At 42.7% G+C, this 15,384-nt stretch overlaps 1 protein-coding gene across 1 annotated transcript; it reads left to right on the plus strand.

Annotated features, from left to right (window-relative positions):
• The first annotated feature begins 5,967 nt into the window (after positions 1-5,967).
• On the plus strand, positions 5,968-15,125 carry LOC128301254 (very long-chain-fatty-acid--CoA ligase bubblegum). The gene is made up of 8 exons (XM_053037636.1): positions 5,968-6,362; positions 6,444-6,654; positions 12,629-12,730; positions 12,802-13,202; positions 13,276-13,726; positions 13,806-14,075; positions 14,140-14,260; positions 14,339-15,125. The coding sequence occupies exons 1-8, from the start codon at positions 5,977-5,979 to the stop codon at positions 14,410-14,412; spliced, it is 2,016 nt and encodes a 671-aa protein (XP_052893596.1). The 5' UTR covers positions 5,968-5,976; the 3' UTR covers positions 14,413-15,125.
• The last annotated feature ends 259 nt before the right edge of the window (positions 15,126-15,384 follow it).

Raw genomic sequence — 15,384 nt, forward strand, 5'->3', positions numbered from 1 at the left:
ATTGGAACACGTCGATTAGGTCTCTGGAAAAATAAAAATTCTATTTAGTTAGTTTTGTTGTTAATTATCGTTAATAAGGGGTATTAAACTGTCATTGATTGTGTTATCTGGATGGTCGTTGACATTGAACGTGGTGGAGCCACAGTTTTTTTTTTTTGGATACGATTGGTTACATTTGGTCAATGCCTTTAGAATCACTTGCCAGCACACGCAGGATATCAATGTTTTGATTAGTGGCACGCATTTCGCAGCTGACAACATGGTCGTAATACACCAACGAGCTTATCGATAGGTGGCCGGTACAATGCGAGCCCAGTGTTAACGGGCGAGGTTATGAAAGTGCCGATCGGTGACGGATTTCCCAATTGTTGGTGGAACAGCTGGCAGGGCTCGGTTTTGCGTTGGGTAGCACTTGTGCTGGCCCCTTTCGAATTGGCAAGTCATTGCAGGGTGACTTTTTTTTGTGATGCGATTAATTGTAAGCACGAGCTATACAACGGCTGTACCGTGCAACTTGAAACATCCCTATATAACCGCTAATAATTTTACTATTCACATACAATTCAGAAAAGCTCGGACGTTTTCGTTTAGCAGAAGTGTCCGAGAATGTTTCCCTTATTAAGCAGTAAATTGCATTTCGGAATCGTCAGTTGTTTCTGCATTTTTTTTTGTATGACACAATACTGCATTAACCAGCGGCCCTACCCGCGTTGGATGGATTAATATTATCTTTACGGAAGTGTTTGCACATAATACGCTCTCGGCCATGTGCTGGCGGTGATAAAGATGGAATTAAACACGGCACAAATGATGAATGATTGCATATCAAAATGTATTGGCCGTGCGGGGATTCGAATAAGCGATTCGATTGGTGATGTGTCATAAATGGTTTGATTTCACGTACCAAATGAATTTTACCATCTTTGCGTGCTTAACAGAATCGAGGCGCAAAAAATGCTGCAAGCCCGGGGACAATGAATGTGTTCGCAGGCCGTGACGAAGAAGGGTGTTTGAAGGTGTGATTGAATTTCAATTATTTCCGTACAAAAATAGCTACACGAGTACCTCGTTTGTGCGCTCCCTGACTACCCCTTTCTCCATCTCCACCCGGCCTTATCGTTGCGCTTATCGTTAGGGCGAGTGCGGGATGAGATTGCTTAAATTGCAACTGTCCAGTTTTGGGGTGTAATAGATACGGGCCCGGTTGCCAGCTGCAGTCAGCTGACGGCGACGCAACGTAAAACATTTCCCTGTCCAGCTGTGACGATTGCAAATCAATCGATTAACGCGCGAATTAATACAATTCAATTGCCGATTGGGCATGCAGTGCTACAATTGCGGGCGGGCTGATTGCGTTATCGTGAACCGCACAATAATGCCACGGGAAGGAAGCGCGCCCCGCGAGTAATATCGTTGTGAATGAGAGATTTTTTTTTTTCGCTGTTGCTAATGGTAAGGAAAATTCGTGCATGTTGCTGAGATTGAATTACGCGAGCATAATCGTAGTGGAATAATTATAGAAGAAACATGCTTAAATTGAACAGTTTTTGTAAGCTTGTTTCATACTAAAGTGTGTTAAATATTTTTCCTGAATACTGAGCAGGTTCCGTTTTGTTGCTCGAATGAATTTTTAATGACTTTAAATTTTATTCTAAAATCATTAAATTAGACGAAAAGAATTTAGTTGGCTTGATAGAAAACAAGGATCTAGCAGCATCATCATGTTGAGCAACGTATTGAGTGCAGCAAGAGTTGGAAGTTAAAGCTTGTCGTTAAATCAAATAAGTAGACTTATTTCTTAACTTAACCATCTACTTATCTGATGGGCTTATACTTGCCATCAATGGATAATTGAAGATAGTTTTCCTATCCGATACGCAGATCGGTTTAGTTCAAATGAGATACAGTTTACGACATTCGGCGTATCGGACCGGAAACTAATGCATCTTGATCATGACCCACTGTCCGTGTGAGTAGCACTTAACATATTTGTTAATTTATTTTTTCAATGAGCCTCATATGGCCCCTTTGAAGCTTGGGTATAAAAGTACATTTAACACGTAGTTGGTCGCACAGAACGAATACAATTTAAGAATAATAAACGGGACATGTCAGGTTCAAAACGATCACAAACAGCGTTAAACTCTCGGCACATGGACAATAACGGATCAGAGGAACCAAAACGACTATGACGTTCCGGAACGTAGATGTTGAGCCTGGATAGTAGTGCCGTCGATAGAACATATAGTATTTAAAGGATTTTCATAAAGAGCTTGGTGGAAGGAAGAAGGGAAAGAAATTCATTTTTTCCGGTAGACAATGGTTGTGATTAATATATTGTTTTGATCAAACAACTCTCAATTTCTCTTCGTTGGCTCAAAAGGCTAAAACATTTATTATGAATTGCTTCCTTTTTTTTATTTATATTTCCATTATGACGGCCGAGGACCGTATGATCGACATATTTTGTCGAAATTGCATGACTTTGGGCATTTCCTCCCAGTTATGAGCCTTATCCCGGGCTTGCTCGGTTGTTTTATAAGAATTGCTTCCTTATGTCAAAAAAAAAAATATTTCGTTACTGTCGTTCGTATCGTGAAGCCAGTGGCGGATTTGGATTTAACGTCCGCGAAGGGTTCTGAATACGCAAGTTTGAAAAATAACAACTCTTTCTACAATTCAAGCCCAATTAATCCAATTTAATAGGGGCCCTGTTGGATTCCTCGCTTAGTAGAACCGGGAAGTAAACGGTACATATGTTTCAGGAGGTGTTTAACGAACAGCAGGGGTATCTATAATAACTCACCAGAGACACCAGCAGCTTGATTGACAAGTTTTGATGCGTATGGCTTGGAGTTGGTACCAAAATTTTCAAAACGAGGAAAAGATGTAAGATGTCTTTAAAGTAGCAATAACTTTTAGAAAAAGCTGATGCATATTAGAGTCCAATCGAGAAAGACAACGCATTGTACAAAAATACCTAAAGTTCGCTACCATTATATTATAGAAAAAGGTTGATATAAAAAAATTGTATATTTTAGATAAATTGTATAAAATTGGTATAGAATTGTATTATTTTAGAAATCGTCTTTAGTATTATGTCCCCAATAATGTCATCATTTAAGGACGAATTTCTAGAAAACGTCAAAAGGATGTTATATATGGAGTTCCTTTATAATGTATTACATAAAAAACCCACTGTTTGTAATGCCTCAGTGAACATATTTTAATGCAATTCTTTGAAGGATACACTACATGTCATGTCATAAACACGGCAAAAACTTATGAAACCTATCGCGCTTCAGGATCCGTTATGTTTACAATCAACGAAATTGCATCGAGTCTTTATGGTGTACCTGCAGCTCTATTTGATTGATTTGTCCGACACAAACCCACCCTCATACCCGGACAGCTTGTTTTGATGAGGTTGAACGATTCGTTGAGAGATTACTTCTGGCAGCATCGTAAAAATAGACCATTGCATCGATCCGGGACTGAAGGATGCATGCATGCATACATGCATGTTTCCAAAAAAACAAAATTCCTAATAGCCCCAAGGACACGTATAGGTAAAGAGGTTTTACTATTTTCTCCTGTACCACATCGTCCACACGCCAGGCAAAAAACAAGTTCTGATGGAGTGCAGTAAAGAAATTACTGCTTCCTCATTTTGTGTGCAGCCGGAACTGATAGCATCCGGCATTACTTTCACCCATGGCCCCATCGAGTGTTGTTGATGCTGTTTGCTGCTGGGTGTGGAGCATTGGCGAATACCTTCCCACGGTGACCCCCCATGTCTCCGCCTTCGTGCACAAAATGCTTATCCATACGAATTGCAGCCATTTCAGGGTTATGTTATAACCCATGGACATCATGCTGCAGGGAGGCAAAGTTTTTCGGGTTGTTCCGCATGCTTGTTTCCCTGTTTTCAGGCTGGCGATAAGAAATACAGGACTGCAAAGATGGTTGTGCTGAAAGTTTTGTGAAAGTCGCCCCCTGCCCGGTTCGGATGCATCTCCCATCCCGAAGGCTTGTGATGGCAGAAGTGGTGGCTGCAGAATCTGTCGGTGCTCATAAATAGGGATTTTACGGTTTTACAATCGTGCCACCGTGGTCCTTAGCGCATCGATGGCGTATCTCCGGACCCGGTTTTGCTGGTCGTGATGCGGTGCAATCCAGTCCAGCTGGCAAGTGCAAATATTGGCCGACTGCTGCCGTTTGCTGCATAGCGCCAGCGTGCTGCATATGCTGCATTTTATCCTATTTTATCATCAAACGCGAAATGCCGTCCACGATTGTATCGGGGTGGTGTTTGCTGTTTGAAGGCGGCGAGGTTGCTAAGGTTCCGGGGAGGGATGCTGGGATTTTTCGACAAAGTGTTCGAGTGCTGTGGAAGTGCCCGGTTGTGGCTTGGCGCCTTCCCGCATCGTTGATTGCTTAAGGGTCTTTCGCTTTCGTGTGCTCCGTTGTACCGTGGTTGGGAACTGTCCGTGTAAGCTTACCCAAAAGAACCCATGACAAACTGTGTAACAAGAACTATTAGTCTTGGTTATGTCCTGTTTCGAATCGACGATGCATCATCATCGTCCTTTCGGGCTTAGCCCGGCTACCAGGGGCTACGGTGTGGCCGGCCGGTTGGGAATCGTTGGTGTTGTGAAGGATCCCATCACCAGTCAACTGGCAATTTTTGGGCGGGTGGGCTCACTACGGCTCCTTGCTCTCCTGAGGGTGATCCTTAACTTGTGCTCCAAATATTGTGCAATAACCAAGAATTGTGAGTGAGTTTTGGCCCGCGGTTTGTAGGGATCTCTGGGTCTGGGATGGTTTCTTTTTCTTCATTTTTCTTCGCTGTTGAGTTTTAAGCTCAGCAAAACGCTGAATTGTGGAAACACTTGCGTTTGATGGTACAATGTATTACCAGTATGTCCTCCGCATGCATCGGTTGCATGCTGGACGTACCGTTGCGTGGCGTGCACAATTCAACAGCTTCCGCTTCCTATCGGACAGATTATCCGATGTGCATCATGTATGTAATACCCATGATGTTGATGGTGATTTCCCTTTATCAATCAAATTCCTGTGTTTGAGGACTGGCATCAGGTATTTTGGGGAGATCGCTTTTAACTGCGGCATATGACAATGTTTATGGTACATGTGCTACCATCAGAAATATCTATAATATAAAACGAAACTTTACGTTTGATCACGAACATATTGGGATGTATGAGTCTAAAAGATGAGTCTTGGGGTTCCTTGCTTTCATGCAGGTTTTCGGTTGTTGCACCCTCGAATTGTCTTTTGGACTATACGATTATCTAGAACCACCCTGTAGTGTTGGCAACCACCCTGTGTTGCCTCTCAACTCTCAATGACAGTTACACACTATCATTGTAGTAGTAAGAACGCAGCACAAGTCAGGATTAGGAACCAGCAAGCAGAGGGCGTTGATCGACCGGACGGATAAGAGTGTTTTAATTTGTTATATTGTAATTGTGTTTTATGTTAGTAATAAACTCATAACCAAAGAACACAAAAAGTAGCTTGTTGTTAGGGCAACACGAAGATTATATCGAATAGAGATTACACTTTTTAAGATGTGACCTCCAGAGAGCTACTCAGTACTTTGGACTGCACATTGAACTCTTAAAGCAGCAGTAGCAATTGGCAACGAAAGATTTTCTTACACACCGCTACAAATCGGCATACTCGCGCGATGTATGACTGTGCAATAATCGTGCAATACAATTAACGTTTAATCGTACAATTGGGCTTTGATCGCAAGATAATAGACCATTTATGACTTTCGTATCGCATTAATTACAGGGCGTTGCAATGCATTAGAACGACTTTAGGACCGGTACCGGCGTTGGATTAATTGAACCATATTAATTGGCTATTCATCTCTTTTGTAGATTTGCCGTAAATCGACACCGGTAGAAGGTGATCTATATCGTGGTTAGAACCGCCCAACACAGCATGCCTGGAGAAGAGAACGGTAAGGTTCCGTCGGTTCCGACGGTACCAACGGGCCGTATCCTGCCGGCCGATAGCTACACATCGACCGATCCCGCCGTACCGGTGAAGCTGCGCATAGCGAAGGAAGGCTTGGCTTCGCTCGATCCACTCTCCGTCCCGGACCTGATGAACCGTACCGTGCGCGACCATCCCAACCATCCGGCGATGGTGTTCCGAAACGCCCAAAAACAGTGGCAAACTGTCACTTACAGCGAGTATCGCAACCGTGTCCATCATATGGCGAAGGTGTTCATCAAACTCGGACTCGAGCCCCATCATACAGTGGCGGTGCTGGCGTTCAACAGCCCGGAATGGTTCGTTTCCGAGCTTTCGGCGATTCACGCAGGGTAAGGTGTGCTGGATGCATATGTTTATGTTGGTTTCATTGTACCGTTTGTGTAACGGTTGGCTTTCATCGCGTTTTTCAGTGGCATCATTACCGGCGTGTACACTACCAACTCGGCTGAATCGGTGCAACATGTGCTTGAAAGCTCCCGCGCCCAGATCGTGGTGGTGGACGATGCGAAGCAAATGGAGAAAATCTGTTCGATTCGTCAGAACCTGCCGAACCTGAAAACAGTCATTCAAACGATGCCACCGTACGCACCGTACGTCAAGCGGGAGGATGGCTTCTATCGCGTAAGTTTTCCGACCAAACTCGCAACACTGCAGTGTATTTTATTCTTTCGTTTTTGTGTTATTTAACAACGAACACCGTCCCATACCAATCATTTTTATAAGATTTTTTTGTTGGCTGACCAGTTTGATGGAACAGAACACAAACAGCTCGGGTTTTCTGTTACTGTTACCAGGGGTACGACCAGTGGCGAACGAATAGTCAGCACCATTCGACAGGGTTAGAGGGCTTTTGAGGGATATCTTTTATGCGCTTTCGAGTTGAACGGTTTTTGCGCCACATTGCTCACTCGGTACACACGGAACTTTCCCGGTGGGAGTTGTGGTAAAAAACATGAAACGTGCGCGTGCTTTACGTATGTTTTTATATCAATTCTAGCACCCCTTATAAACCAACAGTTGCAATTGCCCTTTGCCGCCGTATCGTAGTGCTTCGCTTTTTTGTCGCAATCCCAATACACGTTTACGAGTTCGCACTAGGGTCAATGGGAGTAATGAATCAAATTTGACCTATCTTTATCAAGCTTTTGTAAACCGTTACAGTTAATAATCGAGGTGTTTCTGTATTTGATCAAATGCATTGTGAGGATAGGTTACATACAGTGGAAAGAGAGATTTTACCTTTCGAGACAGTATTCAACCTATTCTATTAGTTAGTACAGTGGTTTGCTCGTCATTGGGGTGGCCCGGTGGTCTCTTGGTAGTGGTGCCAGTTTTTATACGACAGGACCGGTCCAAAATCCCATTTCTACCAATCCTCCGGACGAAGGACTGACTATTGATACTTGTGAACAAAGTCAAAGAAAGCGAAAAATGGCCGCCTAGACCCTCTTGAGGTTGTTGTGCCCCTGAAAAAGAAGACAGTGGTTATAAATCATTTTCATTGTATATAGTCACCGAAAATGATTCACCTAATGCCTAATTATGGTGGTTTTCTATAATCATTGCGTTCGTTAGTCTCGATCATCTTAGTTGGCTTGTGTCATATTTTAAAATTTGTTAACACACTATAAGAACTTATACGACTTCCTGAAAATTATTGCTTGGTATCATAAAAACACCCAAAAATTACCGTAAGTTCTATTCTTTGCAGACTGTAATTTAAAATAACTTATTGTCAAGTTTCTTCGAAAACTTAAAATTTTTTCTATAAATATTTAGAATTCTGTTTCGATGCTTTATCTTATATTAATAAGTTATTTTTGTTTGAGTTTGATAATTCTTGTAGGGTTAGGATAATTCTTGCAGTGTTCTTAAGAGTATATATTGATTATCTAATTTTAAACGAATCTACGAGTATTAATTTCACATTGAAGAAGTTTTCGAATTCTTATTTATCTTATTCCAAGTGTTATACGTAGTAAGCTTCTCCATCCTCTGGCAGTTCGTTCCACCAGTATAGTATTATCACAATGGAATATTATTATTTGAGATACGCGAAAAATCTCTTATATTTTCAATATATAATCCTTTTTCATATACTTTATATTTTCTACATCAAACTGTAGTATATATTTCAAGCCATCAATTAAGCTCCATTTTACCATGTACACACACTGAACACAATTGCTGAAAAGGTTTCGTACCGTCAGGGCGCAAGGTGTTTTCAATTCAATTAGAATATTATTGGATTTTCCGTTATCAACCTGTGTGTGTGTGTGTGGTGTCGCAAGGAACACGATTTTAATGGTAACGAAAAAAAATCCAGATTATGTAGGCAAAAAACTTGAACCAAATTATTTCGAAATCCTCCCCCTATGTGGCGGGCGTAAAGGAATGGGTAATAGGTTTCTTCTGCTATCTGGCGCGCGCGGACCGGAACAGTTGAAAGGAACAGGTGAAAATCCGCATTAAAATTCATCCTGGTGGTGGTATTTTAGCTTTCCTTTTTTTTGCATTTGTTACCCCACCGGCGATGATAATCGGCAGCAGCCGATGATGATTGTGTTCTGCCCTGTGCAATTTGCACACACTACTGCCGGGGGTCTATGTCGCAGCAAAGCGAATGGAATGAAATTAGCAAATGACACTTATAGGAGTGGCTGAATAGCTCGAGGGATATTCTAACTAATTGTAGCGTGGGCTTATTCTTTTAACGGAATATGCACAGCAGAAGCTTTTTTGATAGACTTTTATTTCACGCTTGGAAACTGTTTGGATTCCGTACATATTATGAATCACATAATGTGAGACGTCCATTCTCTCATCTTGTTTTTCACTAGGTTTTGGTCTTTGACTCTTGGTATTTTTTGCTACTTTTTGCGGAAGTCGAAATGAAGTCTATGTCATCAGAGAGTCAATTGTTACTGTAGTTGTAACGATAGCCACTTGTTCAGAATTTGGAATACCAGAACAATAATTTTGAAGAGCTTCTCATGGAACACACCGAAGAATCTTAGCGAATTCGGAAATTCCACAGAATAGTCACGAAGAACTTGTGGAGTTACTGATGCAAGTTTCTACAGCAGAAGATGGAATCTATGCTCGATTCCGAAGGAATCAATAATAATAATAAAAAAATCAATAGTCAGTACAGTGGAATAACCGTTACTCACAGTTGAATAATCATAGCATTTGAATGATCACGAATCTGAATGAGATGTGGTACTGGTTCTTCGGTGTGGAGTTTGACACGAGTGTCACTGAACTAGAGATGAGAATAATCACTCTTTTCAATGATTTGAATCAGAGTCAAAGAATGGGTTTAAAGATTTGAAACCTTTACTCATTCTTTTGAGATTCATTAAAGAGTATTGCAGTGCATTAATGATTTTACCACTCTTTTGCGTGTATACTCACTCTCATTCTCTGTGCCGACTAGAATCTCACTCAGGAGTGAGTAAAACTGTTTTATCACTCTTTAGATTATAATCACTCTGTAAGAGTGAGTAAAAGAGTAGTATAACTCTTTTGAGATTGAGATTTAAGGGTAAAGGAGTCATAAAAACTCCTCATGTTGATTTATACTCATTCACTCTCTCGAAGGTTTCAACTCACTCATTCACTCTTACTCAGCGCGCACATCTCTACACTGAACCACTGGGCGCCCCCATTACTTCTTGAACACCTCGTCTAAGATTCGCGCACATTTTTCAACGACAAATTTCAAATCAAAATTGGGCGCTTGTAGAGATACATTTAATTGGTACTTTTTTATTCGACACACCAATCTCAAAAATGTTAACCTTCCAGCCCGACATCATGTGCTCAAGATCTGGTAAAAGGAAGACAAAAAAAAACACATTGATGGCTCCGACAAGCTTGCAATGAGGGCAGGAAAATAGATACAACATCATTAATCACGGTACATGAACTGAGCAAAAGCTACCGGTTAAACCGGTGTAACCGTAGCCATCATCTGAGCATCGCCGGTACCGTTGCGGAGGACAGGAGCAAAGCGAAATATTAACGATGATGACACCTGCGATGCGACGCCCTTTGACTATCCGCAGTACCGTCATAATGGCGTCATATAAACAGGAACCTTTACGCCAACAGCTTTCCATCGATCCTTACCGCTGGCACCAGTCTGCGTTGCATTGCGTACTTTGCCGGTAGATGTTTTCGGTTTCCCCTTTTAAAGAAGGTCGATAAAATGTATCTTTCTTTTTCGTACATCTTCGCGTACTCGTACCCTCGGTGGGCGGTGAAGGTGTTGGGTTACATCGGTTAGCCATATTTTCACTTGTCATTTCACTTTCGACTCGTGCGTGCGTTTGCGTGCGGTGTATGGGTGTCGGTGCGCGACCAAATCTCTTGTCCAAAATTGCCATACAACATTGTCGCATCATCATCATCATCCGCATCTGCACGATCGGGGGCCGCAGTAGGTGGTGGTGGAACGTGCCTTGCCCCGGCCTTTAAAACTCTGTCAATGGAGAACATTATTTCACACCCGCCAGTAGCGCCAGTTTGGGTTCGATAAAAATGGCACCCTCCCGCTGCCGAGTGCCGAGCACACCAGCGTGTTCGATATGTCTTACACTGGGATGCTAGCGGGGATGCTATTGCTACTAACCGAAGACGTTCCAATATATCATAAGTAATCGGACAAAATAAATCACACCATCGCAACCGTCGCTGGTGCTGCATCCGCGGTGGTAAAACAGGAAAACGCATTCCCTCGCCCCGATACAGGCACACACATTCGTGACCGTACATTCGGGCGGGAGGGGACGGTCGTGTGTTGGTACAATTTCGACAGCAAATTGCTACCAATTCGTGGCAGCAGGAAATAGCGACGTCCGATATGGTGGCCCTTTTCCCGGTTCCGTATGGTTCGGGGTTCGCGCGTTTAAGTTAGAACGTCTTCGCAGCATCTGTGAGCATCAGACAGGGGTTGTACGATGAAGCAGGGAACAAACACGGTAGAGGAAGGAACCGACCTTTTTTTCTGTTTGGCAAACCATGGCAAACCGATCCAATCAAGTTCCAATTTCGATGCCGGGCTACGTGAGTGACGCCAGGAAAAAACGGCAGTGGAAGTTGGACTACCGCTTCAAGGATGAAACTGCTGGGATACAAATAGTAAATTTTTCTCAGCATATGATTGATATGTTTGGCTAAGAAACATTGTTGGGATATTCGGAAGTGTGTGTTGGTGGGTGACCGCAGAACTTGCGTGGGCATAGAATACGGTGCGGTTGGAAAATGTGAACTGGTTTTGTTCTCTGAATGATAGAAGAGCATGATGTAGGACATTTTTTGTGGAAAACCAGAACTGCGAGTATTGTTGCGTAAATATGAGAATTCAGTAAAACTTACATTCGTTTTTGTACGGTTTCAATTTCCAGAACCGCATTCGTCTCTATTCATTAAGTTTCTTATCCACCAGCACGGACTTTGGACACAGTGCCACCAGCGAGACCTTTTCTTTTCCGGTACTTTTGGAAGACTGGAAAAAAAATCATTATGAATCGAAATGATCCCACGCTGGTACGTGACCTGTGCAGTACGGAGAAAAAACACAATCGCCCTCCCATAAAGAGACAGTATGAATTTTTTCACCGCTACAAGGGTTAGGTGGATGCTAATAGGATGGGCACCCACCTAATGGAAAGCTGAAAACAAAGGAATCTTTAAAGAATCCTCAGAACACCGGAACTGCACGAACATCCTGTTTAACTTTTTCCCATTTTGCAGTGGAGTGTTATAGCCAGTTGCTGCCTTGTAGATTGTTCCCTTTAGTCTTTGTCCTGCTTTAGAAGACATTCGTGGGTTGAACATCATCGATTGCATGCGGAAGTTGTCAATTGCCTCGTGGGGATTGCTAATGAATGAAGAAGAAAGCTAGGGGTGGGGGAGGGGAAAAAAAATGGATACAGAACTCCGATCACCCGAACGCATGTGTGCGCAATTCCTGGACCCGCTTGAGAATGTGTTGCTGAAGCCGGGTTTGTACCCTGCGGAAAACAATAGCTGGAAAAAGGGGATGGAAAATGGGAAAACGGCACAGTTGGGGTAAGAATACCACCACCCAAAATTGTGCCTCAAAATGACTTCATGCCAAGTCGTGACTGGACTGTGGACACGAATCACCAATCTGTGGTTGAATATTATGCCACCATTCGCCGTTCGGTACCCAAAACCGGTTTGGGTCGAAAGAAAATTGGTGAAACGTTTTTATAACGAGATATCTTCTTACGAATGGTGAAGACTCTCGTTTAGTCGGTACAATTGAGACGTTTGCCCCCGGGTGAAAATAACATAACACAATGCGATTCTGTTATGGGATATTTGTTCATATTATTCTATTGCCCCGCGTTAAGGTCGCAAGAAAAGGGCTGTAGAATATGGCCTCCTCTGCTGTGATAATCAATTTTAACGTGTGTTTGATTCAATTCTAATGATTTAATTTACTGTATTGTCATAGGTTATATATGCTTTTGCTTTCAATCAATATCAATTACTTAAGTTAATGTTTTTGTAATTTTTCTACTTTTTTCTTTGTTGGTTTATTGCTGCTTTCCATCGATAGTGGTCAGAATTGGAGGAAATGAACGTGGATGATGTGGAGGAAGAGTTCAACAATCGTCAAGCGAACATAGCCATCAATCAATGTTGCTGTTTGGTGTACACGGTAAGAAGTTATATTTTTTGACATTTGAAACAAAAACCAAACTGTTATCCTGTTATCCGTCTTCTTCGCAGTCTGGTACGGTCGGTAATCCAAAGGGCGTTATGCTAAGCCACGACAACTTCACATGGGATTCGTACGCGATCGGCAAGCGACTCTACCAAATTCGTTACGCCGAGGAGGTGCTCGTATCCTTCCTCCCTCTCAGTCACGTCGCCGCCCAGATGGTAGACATCTTCCTAACGCTGCAGTTCGCCTGTACCGTGTACTTTGCCGATAAGGATGCAATGAAGGGTACGCTACTGAACACGCTGCAGGAAGCGAAACCGACGCGTATGCTAGCGGTGCCCCGTGTGTATGAGAAGATCCAGGAAAAGATGCTCGCGATCGGGGCCCAGAGTGGTGCGGCGAAGAAGTTGGTCGCCGGTTGGGCAAAAAGCGTAACGCTGCAGCATCATCTAGACGCGATGGAAGGGTAGGTGTTAAGATATGTTTTGTTCGGTGGCGTAAATGATGCTGACTTACGCTTTATTTTTCCGATTTTACAGAAAACCGACAAACTCGTGGCAATATCGCCTGGTGAAGAACTACGTCCTGTCGAAGGTAAAAGATGCGCTCGGATTCAGCCGTTGCCTAACATTGGCGACAGCGGCCGCTCCGATGGACCGTGAAACGAAAAAGTACTTCATGAGCCTCGATCTACCGATCAACGAGGCTTTCGGTATGTCAGAAACATCCGGTGCGCATTCGTTGACTGCTCCGGATAGCTATAACTTCGATACGATCGGTAAACCACTCGGTGGTTGCGAGACGAAAATTGACAAACCGGACGAGAAAGGACACGGTGAAATATGCATGCGTGGCCGTCACATACTGATGGGATATATAGGAGAGGAAGGAAAAACTCACGAAGCTGTTGACGAGGACGGTTGGCTGCATTCGGGCGATGTGGGATACGTAGATGAGTCTGGATTTATGTACATTACGGGGCGCATCAAGGTAAAGTTTGGGGAGTGCTTGTCGCTTTTCCGTTTGTGTCCGCTTCTTCTTATCATAACTACATATACACATCCTTCAGGAACTTATTATCACCGCGGGCGGTGAAAACATCCCGCCAGTGCACGTGGAGAATCTCGTTAAGAATGAGCTACCGTACGTGAGCAATGCATTCCTCGTGGGCGATAAGCGCAAATTCCTTACCATGCTGATAACGCTCAAAACGCAAATGAACCTCGATACCGGTGCACCGAAGGATGAGCTAACGCCGGAGACGATCATTGCGCTGAAGGAACTTGGCGTCGAATATGGCAAACTGAGTGAAGTTCATGCAGCTGGTCCTTGTCCGAAGGTTTGTAGTTTTCTCTGTGCGTAGTGTGCTTGAATAATTAGTGTTGCTTTCTGCGATCTTGTAGGTTTTGAAAGCCATCCAGGAAGGCATCGATCGCGCAAATGCGAAAGCCATCTCGAACGCGCAGAAGATTCAAAAGTATGCCCTACTGAAGGAAGACTTTTCCGTGCCTGGTGGTGAGCTGGGTAAGCACGCGGACAATCTGGGTTTAAAACCAGTCAAAGTATTTTGTTAATGCTGTTCTCTCTTTCATTTCTTAACAGGCCCTACGCTGAAGATCAAACGTAACGTAGTGGTGGAAAAGAACAAGGACGTTATTGAAAAGTTCTACTCGTAGGGAAAACATACCAGTGATCGACTCGTGCAAACAACTTGTGCAATTTTCTAACGATGTTTTTGTTTTCTTCCCCTTCCTATGGGGCTATTCCTTTTCTTTTTGTTTGTTAGTGATATGTTTTGCAAAATTTCCTATTTCTTTACACTATCTTAATAAGTAATATAGACAAGACATACATAAGCATTTCCATTCTGCTTCTGGTAGAAGGAAATCGATGGGACAAGTGCGACACTATTATATCTACGGCATTCGTCACCGGTTACCCGGCGAGAAACAATGCCCTTTACCCGCTACACCGTAGCTGATTGTTAGTTTAAAGTAATTGGTCAGTGTGCAACGTTCTGAAATTCACTTCAGATGTGTTGGTTTGATTATCGTGTACTGTACCGTTAAACGTAAGTTGTTTGGTGATATTATGTAGATGCTTTCACCATTCGGGTGAAAATCCCTTGCCAGATGAATAAGACAAGAATAGAATGGATCATTAGAGTGGGAGTTTGTGTTGCTCGCAAAAGTGTTTTCGTAGTTATTGTGGTAACATATTGTACAAACATTCGTTCAGATGCGTATCTAATGCATTTAGTCATTTAGACTTTTCCAAAGTAATTGTACAGACATAATGGAAAGCAAATGCGTAACGCCAGGAAGAAAAAAAACGTTAACTGTGAATAAATCATTGTTGAACTGATTCGAAAAGAAAAATAAAATGTACAGGCTTCATAAAAAGTAGTAATGGTGATATTATTTCACGGTACTGAAATCGTTTCCGAACGCACTAAAATCATTCTGTTTCATGCTTGATATGAAACTTATCAACCATTTTCATCCGGGGGCATTACTGATTGCATTTACGGCTACGGTTCTGTTTGATTTATCACTTAAAGTATGTCCTATTACCGAAAAACGCTGCTTCTCCCATTCACTGCCTATTAAAGTTGTAGCCTAGATATTGCACAACACTGTACACCGTGG

Source organism: Anopheles moucheti, chromosome 3 (assembly GCF_943734755.1).
Source record: "Anopheles moucheti chromosome 3, idAnoMoucSN_F20_07, whole genome shotgun sequence".
In the NCBI taxonomy this organism is placed as follows: domain Eukaryota; kingdom Metazoa; phylum Arthropoda; class Insecta; order Diptera; family Culicidae; genus Anopheles; species Anopheles moucheti.

Bases quoted from the DNA above. Each gene is read 5' to 3' on its own strand.
- LOC128301254 (XM_053037636.1), top strand. From the start codon at position 5,977: ATGCCTGGAGAAGAGAACGGTAAGGTTCCGTCGGTTCCGACGGTACCA. The intron at 12,731-12,801 runs GTAAGAAGTTAT...TCTTCTTCGCAG, and splicing joins GTTGCTGTTTGGTGTACACG to TCTGGTACGGTCGGTAATCC. The intron at 13,203-13,275 runs GTAGGTGTTAAG...CCGATTTTACAG, and splicing joins CATCTAGACGCGATGGAAGG to AAAACCGACAAACTCGTGGC.